The sequence below is a fragment of the Salvelinus alpinus genome, chromosome 29 (genome assembly GCF_045679555.1).
Source record: "Salvelinus alpinus chromosome 29, SLU_Salpinus.1, whole genome shotgun sequence".
NCBI classification, from domain to species: Eukaryota; Metazoa; Chordata; class Actinopteri; order Salmoniformes; family Salmonidae; genus Salvelinus; species Salvelinus alpinus.
The window spans coordinates 24,121,001-24,137,991 of record NC_092114.1 but is presented as its reverse complement, the minus strand read 5'-3'; the positions used below and the strand labels follow the sequence as shown (position 1 = coordinate 24,137,991).

Below are 16,991 nucleotides of genomic sequence, written 5' to 3'. Positions count from 1 at the left end.
GGCGGCCGGTAGCCTAGTGGTTAAGCGTGTTGGGCCAATAACTGAAAAGTTGCTGGTTCAAAGCCCAGAGCTGACTATGTGGCAAATTTGTCGATGTGCCCTTCAGTAAGGCACTCAACCCTAATTGCTCTGGATAAGTGCGTCTGCTAGGATAGATGGATGAATAATAGTTAAATGCAACCAGGGGGAATCTGGCCATGCTGATAGGAAAGTCACAGGTAAAATAACGAAGAAATTAGACCAGGACTTGGTATGTAAAATGAGATTGTTGAAGTTACGACTACAGAGAAATTTCCTTCAGGCAAGATTTACATTTTAATTTGTCTATTTAACAGCCACACACAGACAAAGGCAGTGTCCGACAGAGAAACAGACTCACTATGTCTGTGGCAGTGATGTCTGCTCTGAGATGCAGCAGGCTGCTGCACACATCCAGCTGTCCACTGATGGCAGCGAGGTGGAGAGGAGTCTGCTTAGTCTGGGGGTCAAACACACACACAGAGGTTCAGAACACCTTATTTCTCTTTATGGATCAGGAGTGGACAAATAAAAGTGTTTCTTAAGAAAGAGAAAGATATGGCAAGAGACTTTGCTAGGTGTTCGATAATAACTTTTCCCTTGAGCACACAGATTAGCCTTGTGAAACTCGACTGACCCCAACGCTCGTTTCGTTTCACTTCAATATAATAGAACAGAATGTGAGCTTGTGAGTTCAGGTTAAACGTGGTTACACGCAGATGCCTATGAGAATATATATGACATCTGCCCCAATAATAACAAAATGTACTCTTTTATTTCCTATGACTAGGGACATGTTCTCTAGACCTCCATAGTTGAGGGGTCATTGCTCAGCTCACTGACCAGGGAGAGAGCGTCGATGCTGGCCAGGTGTGTCTCCACCAGTTGTCTGACCAGTCTGGCAGAGCCGTTCTGGGCCCCCAGGTGTAGTGGAGTGAGGCCCAGCTTGGTCTTGGCGTTCACAAAGGCCTTATGGGACAGCAGAATGTCAGCAATGTCCTCGTGGCCCCGCTCTGCTGCCAAGTGGAGAGCTGCCTTGCCGTCCTGTCGGATACATCAGAGTTGTGTTCATTAGGCGCCAAACGGAAGAAACCGTAACAGGGAGGGACTATGTAAACTTGTCCCATAACAAACGCTAGTTTTGGTTTTGTAAGTGGAGATTTGCCTCGCCGTCCTGTAGGATACATCAGGGTTTTGTTCATTAGGGCACGCAGCACAGACATGACGATGTTATATCTTCATAAGTAAGTAATTCATATTCATATCATAAGGTGAATGCACCAATTTGTAAGTCGCTCTGGATAAGAGCGTCTGCTAAATGACTTAAATGTAAATGTAAATATCTTCTTTGGCTTTTATCCTGCTTGAGTCATGATGACCACATTGCAGTGACTCAGCAAAATGAACGTTTTACAGCTCAGCAGGCAGTGGCAGAGTTTAAGAGACAGAGTTAAGTTGTGGTACAGTATATTGAATTAGCCAATGGAAAAGTCTGAAACATTCCAGGGCCCTCACCTCATCAAAGACGTCCACCCTGGCGTGGTTCTGAAGCAGGATTCTAACAACCTCTGTGTGACCTCTCTCAGAAGCCAATAACAACGGGGACCAGCCATTCTGTATGGGCCCACAGAGAGTGCCCTCTCAGTAAAACAATAACACTACATAACCATAAGGCAGAAGACAGTTCATGCCACTTTGGAATTATACTCACCCGCAAAATACCTATTTAACAGCAGTACCAGTTATTTTACAGCAGTAAACCAATATTTAAATATCATGAGAAACTCTCCAGTAACACCCAAGTAACACAATTCTATCAGTACCTTGGAGTGCTTGTTGACTGCCATCTGCAGGCGACTGGAGGGAACACTGTTGAGCATCTCCTGTAGGACGTCAGTGTTGCCCACTCTGGCACAGTAGTGAAAGGGAGTCTCACAGGACTACAGGACCAGCCGAGAGCAGGGAGAAACCGAATGAGACACAGATTTACCTGTACACCTCAATAACATACACCAGAACATCTAACTACTATTCAGCTACCAAACAGAACATATTGTACTGTATCTCCATCTGCTGTAGTGTACAGCATTGCTTAAAGGGATAATTCACTTCACATCAACATCACAGTTTTTACTCTATACTGAAAGTATAATCTTGAAAACTTGACATTTTTTGGGATTGTATTGTAGCGATCCTCCATAACATGATCCATGTTACAATTCCCACCAAGTTGTTTAACACTATCGGCGCAATGCATAGGGTGTTTGTAGACAAATTAATATAATGCTATAGCTATTGTTGACACACAAATACAAAGATACAAATCATGATATCAGACTGTTCCTTGTGCCATACCTCTCTGGTTGCTGCAGTGATGTCTGCATTATATTCCATCAGAGTCTTGATAATGTGTACGTCTTCTCCTTCTCTGTGGACACTCTCCTTCTGCAGCTCAGCAGCCAAGTGCAACGATGTCTCCCCTTTCTGCAGTCACACAACAATAGAAAACTGGTACGTCAAAATCAACAAATAAAGTGACATACAAAGAGGAGTTGGCCAAATTGCATGTGAAATGGAAATGGAAAATGCAAAATGGAAAAACATTTCTATAATAGAACAACGATCACAGTAATATTTTTATAATAGAACCGCTATCCCATCATCTGGTCCTGTGTGGCTCAGTCGGTAGAGCACGGCGCTTGCAACGCCAGAGTGGCGGGTTTTAATCCCACTGGATAAGTCTCTTTGGATAAAAACGGTCTGTGAAATGGCATAAATGTTGATTATTATCATGAGTCTTATTCTCACCCTGTTCCCCTGGCTCACACAGCACTGGGCTTCCTCACGGCTTCTCTCACTGGTCAGATAGGTGAGAATATCCTCCACCACATGGGCATGACAGTGGCGCACAGCGACATGGAGAGGGTTCTCTCCAGCCTATGAATACAGAAACACACACATATATAAACACACACATGCATGCATGCACATACAGTGCATTCGGAAAGTATTCAGACCCCTTGACTTTCTACATTTTGTTAGGTTACAGCCTTCTTCTAAAATGGATTAAATAGTTTTTTCCCCCTCATCAATCTACACACAATACTCCATAAAAAACTGAAATATCACATTTACATAAGTATTCAGACCCTTTACTCAATACTTTGTTGAAGCACCTTTGGCAGCAATTACAGCATTGAGTCTTCTTGGGTATGACGGTACAAGCTTGGCACATCTCTATTTGGGGTGTTTCTCCCATTCTTCTCTGCAGATCCTCTCAAGCTCTGTCAGGTTGGATGGGCAGCATTGCTGCACAGCTATTTTCAGTTCTCTCCAGAGATGTTAGATCTGGTTCAAGTCCGGGCTCTGGCTGGGCCACTCAAGGACATTCAGAGACTTGTCCTGAAGCCACTCCTGCATTGTCTTGGCGGTGTGCTTAGGGTCGTTGTCCTATTGGAAGGTGAACCTTGGCCCCAGTCTGAGGTCCTGAGTGCTCTGGAGCAGGTTTTAATCAAGGATCTCTCTGTACTTTGCTCCGTTCATCTTTGCCTCGATCCTGACTAGTCCTTGCCGCGGAAAAACATCCCCACAGCATGATGCTACCCCCACCATGCTTCACCGTAGGGATGGTGCCAGGTTTCCTCCAGACGTGGTGCTTGGCATTCAGGCCAAAGAGTTCAATCTTGGTTTCATCAGAACAGAGAATCTTGTTTCTCATGGTCTGAGAGTCTTTAGGTGCCTTTTGGAAAACTCCAAGTGGGCTGTCATGTGCCTTTTACTGAGGAGGAGCTTCCATCTGGCCACCCTACCATAAAGGCCTGATTGGTGGAGTGCTGCAGAGATGGTTGTCCTTCTGGAAGGTTCTCCCATCTCCACAGAGGAACTCTGGAGCTCTGTCAGAGTGACCATCGGGTTCTTGGTCACCTCCCTGACCAAGGCCCTTCTCCCCCGATTGCTCAGTTTGGCCGGGCGGCCAGCTCTAGGAAGAGTCTTGGTGGTTCCAAATTTCTTCCATTTATGAATGATGAAGGCCACTGTGTTCTTGGGGAGCTTCAATGCTGCAGACATTTTTTGGTACCCTTCCCCAGATCTGTGCCTCAACACAATCCTGTCTCAGAGCTTTACTGACAATTCCTTCGACCTCATGGCTTGGTTTTTGCTCTGACATGCACTGTCAACTGTGGGACCTTATATAGACAGGTGTGTGCCTTTTCAAATCCTGTCCAATCAATTTAATTTACCACAGGTGGACTCCAATCAAGTTGTAGAAACATCTTAAGGATGATCAATGGACACAGGATGCAACTGAGCTCAATTTCGAGTCTCATAGCAAAGGGTCTGTATACGTATGTAAATAAGGTATTTCTGTTTTATATTTGCAAAAAATAAATAAATAATGTTTTCCCTTTGTCATTATGGGGTATTGTGTGTAGATTGATGAGGATTTTGGGGGGATTGAATCAATTTAAGAATAGGGCTGTAACATAACAAAATGTGGAAAAAGTAAAGGGGTCTGAATACTTTCCGAAGGCACTTACATACAGTACAACCACATGAAAAAACACATACATGACCACAAAAAGGAAGTGTTTTAGACTACTGAAAGTGGGAAATAGACTCAATGTGTCATTGTTACACTGGTTAGACACAGAAAAGTGTTTCTACTTTACCTTAGATCTCCAGGTGAGGTCTCCTCCCTCCTCTTTCAGGGCTCTCATCATACGCAGTCCACCGTGGCGAGCAGCAACATGCATTGCCGTCTCCCCATTCTGATACAGAGAGAGAGAGAGAGAGAGAGAGAGAGAGAGAGAGAGAGAGAGAGAGAGAGAGAGAGAGAGAGAGAGAGAGAGAGAGAGAGAGAGAGAGAGAGAGAGAGAGAGAGGGTTTTTGGAAGTTTATGTGGAACACAAACAAACAGCCTTGCTTTCAGATTCAGATAAGCCCTCTGATCTGATAAACCCACTCATCTCTGGCCACAGTGAAGGGAGAGCTCTAACCTCCTGCTCTGCGTTAACATCAGCCCCACTCTTCAGCAGCATCTCAGCCACCTTTTCCCCCTCCTTCACTCTGGCAGCGATGTGCAGCGGGGTCTCCTGGGCCTTCATGCAGGGGCAGAGGGAGGACAAAGGGAGGGTAGAGGTTAGCAGCACATGCCAACAATAGCAGTTACTATGGTACAAAAACCATATTACTTTCCACACCATCGTCAAATATACAGCACAAACGAACAAATGTTGGATTGTGTATGTTTCTAGGACATAAGTGTATGTCTCACCTTGCCTCCATTGAGTTGGACCTGAGCCCCAAAGCCCAGTAGCATCTGCACCACAAGGGGCTTGCAGTTCTGCACAGCGATGTGTAGGCCCGTCAGGCCGTCTTTAGTGGTGCTGTCCACGTGTGCCCCCTTCAGGAGAAGAGACTTCACTACAGCTGTGTGACCTTGCTTGGCTGCAGCATGGAGACACATTGCACCTGACTGTGGAGATGTGACGCCAGAGTATGATACATCAATTATAGGTAGGGTTCATATGATAGGATACATTAAATAACATAGTAAGAAAGGATCATATATATATAATGATGTATTCTAAATATTTGGCTATTCTCATACAGTATCTGTACTGCAGTGCATTTGAAGACGTGATATTCAAATACAATTTCAGGCCAGTGATTTATGCTACTTTTTTTAAAGTGCCCATTGGACACCTGGACTTCTTGTACCTTATTGGGCATGTGCAGTGGGACCCCTTTCTTCAGGAAGGTGAGGGCGGTCTCTGGGTGTCCACACTGGGAGGCCACATGCATCAGGGTGCTGCCATCCTAAGAGAAGACACTGTAATTTATATACAGTCTCTGGAAGACTGCACACTGGTTTTAGAAGGTCATACAAAGAGACGGAAACAAATGTGATATTTTTATAATTTGAGGATCAACTGCTTGGGATTTCCAACTCTGACTTTTACATTATTCATGCTAATGACTACTACAGCTTCTATAGCCAGACACCATCACAGTAACTAATGACTACTACAGCTTCTATAGCCAGACACCATCACAGTAACTAATGACTACTACAGCTTCTATAGCCAGACACCATCACAGTAACTAATGACTACTACAGCTTCTATAGCCAGACACCATCACAGTAAATAATGACTACTACAGCTTCTATAGCCAGCCACCATCACAGTAAATAATGACTACTACAGCTTCTATAGCCAGACACCATCACAGTAACTAATGACTACTACAGCTTCTATAGCCAGACACCATCACAGTAAATAATGACTACTACAGCTTCTATAGCCAGACACCATCACAGTAAATAATGACTACTACAGCTTCTATAGCCAGACACCATCACAGTAAATAATGACTACTACAGCTTCTATAGCCAGACACCATCACAGTAAATAATGACTACTACAGCTTCTATAGCCAGACACCATCACAGTAACTAATGACTACTACAGCTTCTATAGCCAGACACCATCACAGTAAATAATGACTACTACAGCTTCTATAGCCAGACACCATCACAGTAAATAATGACTACTACAGCTTCTATAGCCAGACACCATCACAGTAAATAATGACTACTACAGCTTCCATAGCCAGACACCATCACAGTAAATAATGACTACTACAGCTTCTATAGCCAGACACCATCACAGTAACTAATGACTACTACAGCTTCTATAGCCAGACACCATCACAGTAAATAATGACTACTACAGCTTCTATAGCCAGACACCATCACAGTAAATAATGACTACTACAGCTGCTGTAGCCAGACACCATCACAGTAAATAATGACTACTACAGCTTCTGTAGCCAGACACCATCACAGTAAATAATGACTACTACAGCTTCCATAGCCAGACACCATCACAGTAAATAATGACTACTACAGCTTCTATAGCCAGACACCATCACAGTAACTAATGACTACTACAGCTTCTATAGCCAGACACCATCACAGTAAATAATGACTACTACAGCTTCTATAGCCAGACACCATCACAGTAAATAATGACTACTACAGCTTCTATAGCCAGACACCATCACAGTAAATAATGACTACTACAGCTGCTGTAGCCAGACACCATCACAGTAAATAATGACTACTACAGCTTCTGTAGCCAGACACCATCACAGCAACTACAGTACCAACCAAACACAGATGTAATGTATATCTAACAACCGCCATAGGACTCATATAGTTTATTATCTTAATCATGGTTCCATATGAGATCATAGTCCTATACTGTAACTGCACATATGGCTTTTTAAGATGTAGTGGTGGTAACCTACCTTAGTTCTGGCCAACACGTTGGACTTGAACTTCTCTGTGAGGACCTCCACCACGTTGGTGTGGCCACGCTCTGCAGCGATGTGCAGAGGTGACCTGTCCATCTGGAGGTTAGAGGTCAGATAATGGTAAGGTGCACATGGCAAAAAACTATTGAAACTCACTGGTGGACTACAATACAATACATAAATGGGCCAGTTTCCCTGACAGAGATGAACCCTGGTCTTGGATTAAGAGGCACTTTCAATGGAAAATCTCCATTGAGCATGCTTTTGATTAGGACTAGGCCTAATCATTATCCGGGAAAAAAACAGGTCTAAAACATGGCTGAAACAATGGGATTTAGAAGATAGGGTTTTTTGTATAATACAGTTGGGCTTCCGTCCTTCCTCCCCCACCTTGTCAGTGACATTAGGGTTGGCCTTGCTCTGGTAGAACAGTTTCAGCAGCAGCACATCTCCCTCCCAGGCAGCTATGTGGAGAGGAGTCTGTCCTTCCTCCTGTCAGACAGGAAACAACAGATGTACAACTCTACAATAACCACACCCAATAGCTGTGCTAGATGTTTTTACTGTCTCCATACCAATGTCTTGTCTATGAAAGTTTACCAGAACAGAATGCAGTGCAGAGAACAGTATATTAAGTTTGATTACTCATGCCTGTGATAGTCTTGTCTCCCTGTTTGCAAGGGGAAACTAATACACTGCCTACTCACATTTTGGATGTCTACATTGGCCCCATTCTCAATGAGGACTTTGGCTATCTCCAGGTCCGTCTTTCGGCAGCAGACATGGAGAGCTGCATCTCCACTCCCCTGAAGTACAGTATCAAACACATCATGTTGCACAGACTCCCTTTGTTGCAATGTTTCTACACAGTAGCCTGGTTCCAGATCTCTTTGTGCTGTATTGCCAACTCCTACAGTTGTTGTCATGGCAAAGAATATAGGAGTTGGCAATACAGCACAAAGACATCTGGGACCAGGCTACCTATCGATGTGGACACAATGGCCACTATATCCTCAGTTTCAAAGAGAAATGGTCAGCCAGATCTACTCTTTCACAATGTTCCCTCTCTCCCAGGCCAGCACGTTGCTGCCATATGTAATGTGTAAAAAAAATCGATTTTAATAGTGAACATAATTACATTACAATCATTGTGCATTGTGTCATAAACACCACATGTAAATAGAAAGGCCAGACCAAGCCTGTAAACCCTTGGCGTTGGAGCCCAGAACACAATCCTCAGAAGACACACGGGTCAGTAAATCACCCAAACAAGAAATTATAAAAAACTGAAAAACACGAAAAACATATTAAACACCCTGATAAAGTGGTTTGGGAGATTTGCACAGATTTTCCTTTAGAACTGGGCTCTTTTTCTGTAAGTGCTCGTTAACCTATTATCCCATTTTCACCATGACTTATTACAGGGCTAGCCACAATTGGAAACATGTTGCTACTTTGGGCTGTATTACTAAGTCATGGTTTAATATGTCACAGAGAGTAGTTTAATAGTGCCATTAGAGCATGAAGGGAGGGAGGGAATCAAAAGACTGGTGTCATATGACATAATGTTATAAACACTAGACTGGTGTTATGTGACATAATGTTATAAACACTAGACTGGTGTTATGTGACATAATGTTATACATACTAGACTGGTGTTATGTGACATAATGTTATACATGCTAGACTGGTGTTATGTGACATAATGTTATAAACACTAGACTGGTGTTATGTGACATAATGTTATATATGCTAGACTGGTGTTATGTGACATAATGTTATAAACACTAGACTGGTGTTATGTGACATAATGTTATACATGCTAGACTGGTGTTATGTGACATAATGTTATACATGCTAGACTGGTGTAATGTGACATAATGTTATACATACTAGACTGGTGTTATGTGGCATAATGTTATACACACTAGACTGGTGTCATATGACATCATGTTATACATGCTAGACTGGTGTAATGTGACATAATGTTATACATTTTAGACTGGTGTTATGTGACATAATGTTATACATGCTAGACTGGTGTTATGTGACATAATGTTATATATGCTAGACTGGTGTTATGTGACATAATGTTATACATGCTAGACTGGTGTTATGTGACATAGTGTTATGTGGCATAATGTTATACATGCTAGACTGGTGTTATGTGACATAATGTTATACATGCTAGACTGGTGTTATGTGACATAATGTTATATATGCTAGACTGGTGTTATGTGACATAATGTTATACATGCTAGACTGGTGTTATGTGACATAATGTTATACATGCTAGACTGGTGTTATGTGACATAATGTTATATATGCTAGACTGGTGTTATGTGACATAATGTTATACATGCTAGACTGGTGTTATGTGACATAATGTTATACATGCTAGACTGGTGTTATGTGACATAATGTTATACATGCTAGACTGGTGTTATGTGGCATAATGTTATACATGCTAGACTGGTGTTATGTGATATAATGTTATATATGCTAGACTGGTGTTATGTGACATAATGTTATACATGCTAGACTGGTGTTATGTGACATAATGTTATACATGCTAGACTGGTGTTATGTGACATAATGTTATACATGCTAGACTGGTGTTATGTGACCTAGTGTTATATGACATAATGTTATACATACTAGACTGGTGTTATGTGACATAATGTTATACATGCTAGACTGGTGTAATGTGACATAATGTTATACATACTAGACTGGTGTCATATGACATAATGTTATAAACACTAGACTGGTGTTATGTGGCATAATGTTATACATGCTAGACTGGTGTTATGTGACATAATGTTATAAACACTAGACTGGTGTTATGTGACATCATGTTATACATGCTAGACTGGTGTCATATGACATAATGTTATAAACACTAGACTGGTGTTATGTGACATCATGTTATACATGCTAGACTGGTGTCATATGACATAATGTTATACATACTAGACTGGTGTCATATGACATAATGTTATAAACACTAGACTGGTGTTATGTGACATAATGTTATACATACTAGACTGGTGTTATGTGACATAATGTTATAAACACTAGACTGGTGTTATGTGACATAATGTTATACATGCTAGACTGGTGTTATGTGACATAATGTTATACATACTAGACTGGTGTTATGTGACATAATGTTATACATGCTAGACTGGTGTTATGTGACATAGTGTTATACATACTAGACTGGTGTTATGTGACATAATGTTATACACACTAGACTGGTGTTATGTGACATAGGGCTATAGCTGCTTGGGTGTACCCAACGCACTTCTGTACTTTGATTGGTTGTAGTACACGATAAGTTGTACATTTTGGGCCAATGCTTATATTTTGGTCTAACCTAATATCAAATTAATTTTGATTGATGTAACCGTCCATTCATTTTACCTACACAGATTTCCTATCCAGAGCTTCTCTTATTTTAAAACCTTAACCTTTACTTTAATATGTGTCAATAAACATTAGGTAGCTATTATTATGAATGCTATATATACAGTATAGTTCTTATTCCTAAATGAAACCATGAAACCCCAGACACCTTAGTTGGCTCTTACTGTTTTCTGAGCCCTAAGCTGAGGCTCAGATAGAGTTCCAAGGAGCTCCCTAACGATTCCAACATTCCCGGCTTCGACGGCTAAGAGCAGTGGAATGCAGCCATCCTGGACACAGACACAAAGAGATGGAAACAATGACTGTCTGTGAGCTGCAACCCAGCGCAGTCAAGAGCCAGAAAATCTCCTCAGGATAAAGATAATATACTGTGAAAGTCAGTGGGTGCATCTGAAATGGCACCCTATTCCCTATATAGTGCACTGCTTTTGACCATGGTCCATAGGCAGGGCCCATAGGGCTCTGGTCAAAAGTAGTGCACTATATAGGGAATAGAGTGCCACTTGGGACACAGCCTGTGCTTAGCTTATATATACAGCACAGTCGGTTATTCCAGTCATTCGAGACCACACAGTAATACACTTGATTGACGGATGAGGTGAGAAGTGATGGATGAGAGGGAGGAGAAGAGTGCGTCCCGCTGCGGTATCATGTGGCAGATACCCTACCTTGTCTGGTACGAGCCGGGCCTCTTTGCTGGAGAATTTTAGCAGTGTCTGGATGGTACCGAGGGATGGGGTGGCTCGGGAGGCAGCAAAGTGGAGAGGTAGCTGGTCCTTGGGCTGGTATAATGAAGAAAAGAGGACAGAATGAGGGATATGGTTGCAGGTTAGCGTTTTTTGTCAAGAATCTTGTTCTGGAGGGAGCACTACAGAGTGGTCACTAGCTGGCACAGCCACAAAGTAATAAAATCAGATTTTAAACCTAACCTTAACCTTAACCCTAACCGTAAGCACACTGCTAACCATAATGCCTAACCCTAACCTTAAATGAAGACCAAAAAGCTCATTTTTGTTTTCATGACTTTTTACAATATAGCCAAGTTTGACTTTGCAGCTACCCCATCTAGTGGAATTTGCTCAGGTCTGCCTCCAAGGCAAGTGTCACGTTCCTGACCTATTTTTATGTTATTTTGATTATGTTTAGTTGGTCAGGGCGTGAGTTGGGGTGGGCATTGTATGTTGTATGTGTTTGGTTAGTCTATGGGTGCCTCCTGTGCGTCTCCAGAGCCCTGTACGCACTGTTCCTTCTCCCCGCACTCGCCCTAAGGTGCGTGCCCTCAGCCCGGTACCTCCAGTTCCGGTACCACGCACCAGGCCTAGAGTGCGCCACGAGAGTCCAGTGTGCCCTGTTGTTGTTCCCCGCACTAGCCTGAAGGTGCGTGTCCTTAGCCCGGTACCTCCAGTTCCGGTACCACGCACCAGGCCTACAGTGCGTCTCAGCCGGCCAGAGTCTGCCGTCTGCCCAGCGGCGCCTGAACTGCCCGTCTGCCCAGCGGCGCCTGAACTGCCCGTCTGCCCAGCGGCGCCTGAACTGCCCATCTGCCCAGCGGCGCCTGAACTGCCCGTCTGCCCAGCGGCGCCTGAACTGCCCGTCTGCCCAACGCCGTCTGAACTGTCCGTCTGCCATGAGCCTGCAAAGCCGCCCGTCTGCCATGAGCCTGCAAAGCCGCCCGTCTGCCATGAGCCTACAGAGCCGTCCGCCAGACAGGAGCCGCTAGAGCCGTCCGCCAGACAGGAGCCGCTAGAGCCTTCCGCCAGACCGGATCAGCCAGAGCCTTCCGCCAGACCGGATCAGCCAGAGCCTTCCGCCAGACCGGATCAGCCAGAGCCTTCCGCCAGACCGGATCAGCCAGAGCCTTCCGCCAGATCTGACCAGCCAGAGCCGTCAGCCAGCCATGACCAGCCAGAGCCGTCAGCCAGCCATGACCAGCCAGAGCCGTCAGCCAGCCATGACCAGCCAGAGCCGTCAGCCAGCCAGGATCCGCCAGCCAGCCAGGATCCGCCAGCCAGTCCGGAGCTGCCGTCCCTCAGCCCGGAGCTGCCGTCCCTCAGCCCGGAGCTGCCGTCCCTCAGCCCGGAGCTGCCGTCCCTCAGCCCGGAGCTGCCGTCCCTCATCCCGGTGCTGCCCCTTATCCCGGTGCTGCCCCTTATCCCGATGCTGCCCCTTCAGTTAGGTGGGTTTAGTTGGAGGGTGGTCATTGGGTGGGGGATACGGAAGCGGGGAGTGACTATGGTGGTGTGGGGACAGCGTCCAGAGCCGGAGCCACCACCGTGGACAGATGCCCACCCAGACCCTCCCCTAGACTTTTGGTGGTGCGTTCGGAGTACGCACCTTGAGGGGGGGGTTATGTCACGTTCCTGACCTATTTTTATGTTATTTTGATTATGTTTAGTTGGTCAGGGCGTGAGTTGGGGTGGGCATTGTATGTTGTATGTGTTTGGTTAGTCTATGGGTGTTGTATGTGTATGGGATAGTGTTTGTTAGGTTGTCTAGTTATGTCTATGGCTGCCTAGATTGGGTCTCAATCAGAGACAGCTGTCATTCATTTGTCTCTGATTGGGAGCCATATTTAAGGTAGCCATAGGCAGTAGGCTTTTGTGGGTGTTTGTTTCCTGTCTCTGTGTTTGTTCTGCACCAGATAGGACTGTCTCGGTTTTCACGGTTTGTTATTTTGTTATTTGTTAAGTGTTCACGGTTATTGTTTAATTAAACATGTTGAGCACTGGCTACGCTGCATTTTGGTCCTCTCCTTCACCCCAGGAAGAAAACCGTTACAGAAACACCCACCAAACCCGGACCAAGCAGCGTAGCAACGGGGAGCAGCAGCGGCCCAGTACACAGGACTACTGGACACAGGAGGAATGGTCTTGGGAGATCATGGACGGAAAAGGACCCTGGGGAAGGGTTGGAGAGAATCGCCGCTCTCGGGAGAAGAAGGAGGCAGCCACAGCCCAGGAGCGGTGGATTGAGGAGGCAGCACGTAAGAGAGGCTGGAAGCCCGAGAGGCTCACCCAAAAATTTCTTGGGGGGGGGGCTAAAGGGGAGTGTGGCGAAGCCGGGTTGGATACCTGAGCCAACTCCCCGGGCTTGCCGTGGAGTGAGAGGGCGTCGTACTGGTCAGACACCGTGTTATGCGGTAAAGCGCACGGTGTCCCCAGTACGCGTGCTTAGCCCAGTGCGGGCTATTCCACCTTGCCGCACTGGGAGGGCTAGGTTGGGCATCGAGCCGGATGCCATGAAGCCGGCCCAACGTATCTGGCCTCCAGTACGTCTCCTCGGGCCGGCGTACATGGCACCAGCCTTACAGGTGGTGTCCCCGGTTCGCCTGCATAGCCCAGTGCGGGCTATTCCACCTCGCCGCACTGGCAGGGCTACGGGGACCATTCAACCTGGTAAGGTTGGGGAGGCTCGGTGCTCAAGAGCACGTGTCCTCCTTCACGGTCCGGTATATCCGGCGCCACCTTCCCACCCCAGCTCAGTACCATCAGTGCCTACACCACGCACCAGGCTTCCAGTGCATCTCCAGAGCCCTGTTCCTCCTCCACGCACTCTCCCTATGGTGCGTGTCTCCAGCCCAGTGCCTCCAGTTCCGGCACCACGCACCAAGCCTCCTGTGCGTCTCCAGAGCCCTGTACGCACTGTTCCTTCTCCCCGCACTCGCCCTAAGGTGCGTGCCCTCAGCCCGGTACCTCCAGTTCCGGTACCACGCACCAGGCCTAGAGTGCGCCACGAGAGTCCAGTGTGCCCTGTTGTTGTTCCCCGCACTAGCCTGAAGGTGCGTGTCCTTAGCCCGGTACCTCCAGTTCCGGTACCACGCACCAGGCCTACAGTGCGTCTCAGCCGGCCAGAGTCTGCCGTCTGCCCAGCGGCGCCTGAACTGCCCGTCTGCCCAGCGGCGCCTGAACTGCCCGTCTGCCCAGCGGCGCCTGAACTGCCCGTCTGCCCAGCGGCGCCTGAACTGCCCGTCTGCCCAATGCCGTCTGAACTGTCCGTCTGCCATGAGCCTGCAAAGCCGCCCGTCTGCCATGAGCCTGCAAAGCCGCCCGTCTGCCATGAGCCTACAGAGCCGTCCGCCAGACAGGAGCCGCTAGAGCCGTCCGCCAGACAGGAGCCGCTAGAGCCTTCCGCCAGACCGGATCAGCCAGAGCCTTCCGCCAGACCGGATCAGCCAGAGCCTTCCGCCAGACCGGATCAGCCAGAGCCTTCCGCCAGACCGGATCAGCCAGAGCCTTCCGCCAGATCTGACCAGCCAGAGCCGTCAGCCAGCCATGACCAGCCAGAGCCGTCAGCCAGCCATGACCAGCCAGAGCCGTCAGCCAGCCATGACCAGCCAGAGCCGTCAGCCAGCCAGGATCCGCCAGCCAGCCAGGATCCGCCAGCCAGTCCGGAGCTGCCGTCCCTCAGCCCGGAGCTGCCGTCCCTCAGCCCGGAGCTGCCGTCCCTCAGCCCAGAGCTGCCGTCCCTCAGCCCGGAGCTGCCGTCCCTCATCCCGGTGCTGCCCCTTATCCCGGTGCTGCCCCTTATCCCGATGCTGCCCCTTCAGTTAGGTGGGTTTAGTTGGAGGGTGGTCATTGGGTGGGGGATACGGAAGCGGGGAGTGACTATGGTGGTGTGGGGACAGCGTCCAGAGCCACCACCGTGGACAGATGCCCACCCAGACCCTCCCCTAGACTTTTGGTGGTGCGTTCGGAGTACGCACCTTGAGGGGGGGGTTATGTCACGTTCCTGACCTATTTTTATGTTATTTTGATTATGTTTAGTTGGTCAGGGCGTGAGTTGGGGTGGGCATTGTATGTTGTATGTGTTTGGTTAGTCTATGGGTGTTGTATGTGTATGGGATAGTGTTTGTTAGGTTGTCTAGTTATGTCTATGGCTGCCTAGATTGGGTCTCAATCAGAGACAGCTGTCATTCATTTGTCTCTGATTGGGAGCCATATTTAAGGTAGCCATAGGCAGTAGGCTTTTGTGGGTGTTTGTTTCCTGTCTCTGTGTTTGTTCTGCACCAGATAGGACTGTCTCGGTTTTCACGGTTTGTTATTTTGTTATTTGTTAAGTGTTCACGGTTATTGTTTAATTAAACATGTTGAGCACTGGCTACGCTGCATTTTGGTCCTCTCCTTCACCCCAGGAAGAAAACCGTTACAGCAAGACACATGACAATAAACGGCAACCTGCCATATGGTTAGGAATGTGTTTTGGTGATGTAGCCAAAATCCATGTCAAAGATACGTCTGAGTCCAACACATTTTGTCCACTTGATTAATTATTTATCTAAACATCATCATCTTGGCATTTGTTTTGATCACACTGGGGGATTATTCAGTTTGGTTCACAGTTTCTCTATTCTTGTCTGTATGGGAAACAGCTGGTTATTTTGACGGCACTTTTCCCGCCACTAGTTTCCTTAGAGTCCAGGATTGTCAGCACCCTTGGGAATATGGGTCTGCACGATGGCTGTGAGCCAATAACCACCATGGCTCTTTTCTTCCTCTGGAGATTACCTCAAGCACATTTCTCTCTTTCTTTATTTCTCTCTGTTTCTCTCCCTCTCACTCTCTTACTTTCTCCCACTGTCTCTCTCTCACTCTCTCACTCTCTCTCTCTCTCACTCTCTCTCACTCACTCTCTCTCACTCTCTCACACTCACACTCTCTCACTTTCTCTCTCTCTGTCTCTCTTACTCTCTCTTAGCCAAATAATTCACAAGTAGATCACTTTATGTAAAATCATCTTTTCATGCTCTATAGTGTTGGCTGAGTTGGACCTCTGCTTAATAGAAAATATAAATGCCTGCAGATGTTTGCATGGGCAGACATTGCTATAAGAAACCATCTGATAGATTAGTCATCAAAACCCCACTAGACAGTTTGATCCTATTGAAGGTACCAGGCTGTCATTTGTGTCCTCTAAGCCCATAGTGGTTCCTGTCCGTCAGACTGACTCTGGATGTCATAACAGGTCAGCTCAGCCAAAACTCACACAAATAATAGCAGTTTTCAGTTACCACTGAGGAGAAAAAAGGGCCAAATAAGCCAAACCTCAGGCCTGTTTAGGAATGCTATACTCCCTGGGCTGTCTTCAGCAAAACGTCTGGGGGAATAGGTTTGGAGGTAAAGGTAGAAGGGTGAGATGGAGAAAGGAATAGAATAGAATAAAATAAAATAAAATGATTTCAATATAGAATATAGAATAAAGAATACAAAGAGGCTTACACTGGGGCT

At 46.4% G+C, this 16,991-nt stretch overlaps 1 protein-coding gene across 1 annotated transcript in view; it reads right to left on the bottom strand.

The window, feature by feature from the left end:
* Positions 1 to 16,991, bottom strand: part of trpn1 (transient receptor potential cation channel, subfamily N, member 1) — a 48,147-nt gene that overhangs the window by 25,131 nt on the left and 6,025 nt on the right. Inside the window, exons 4-18 of the mRNA XM_071375283.1 lie at positions 11,436 to 11,549; positions 10,932 to 11,036; positions 8,046 to 8,144; positions 7,729 to 7,830; positions 7,333 to 7,434; positions 5,740 to 5,838; positions 5,294 to 5,494; positions 5,016 to 5,117; positions 4,689 to 4,787; positions 2,827 to 2,955; positions 2,374 to 2,502; positions 1,842 to 1,958; positions 1,534 to 1,632; positions 862 to 1,062; positions 380 to 478 (exon numbers count right to left, since the gene is read on the bottom strand). Coding sequence (XP_071231384.1) covers positions 380 to 478; positions 862 to 1,062; positions 1,534 to 1,632; positions 1,842 to 1,958; positions 2,374 to 2,502; positions 2,827 to 2,955; positions 4,689 to 4,787; positions 5,016 to 5,117; positions 5,294 to 5,494; positions 5,740 to 5,838; positions 7,333 to 7,434; positions 7,729 to 7,830; positions 8,046 to 8,144; positions 10,932 to 11,036; positions 11,436 to 11,549 — 1,797 coding nt within the window. The remainder of the gene's footprint in view (positions 1 to 379; positions 479 to 861; positions 1,063 to 1,533; positions 1,633 to 1,841; positions 1,959 to 2,373; positions 2,503 to 2,826; positions 2,956 to 4,688; positions 4,788 to 5,015; positions 5,118 to 5,293; positions 5,495 to 5,739; positions 5,839 to 7,332; positions 7,435 to 7,728; positions 7,831 to 8,045; positions 8,145 to 10,931; positions 11,037 to 11,435; positions 11,550 to 16,991) is intronic.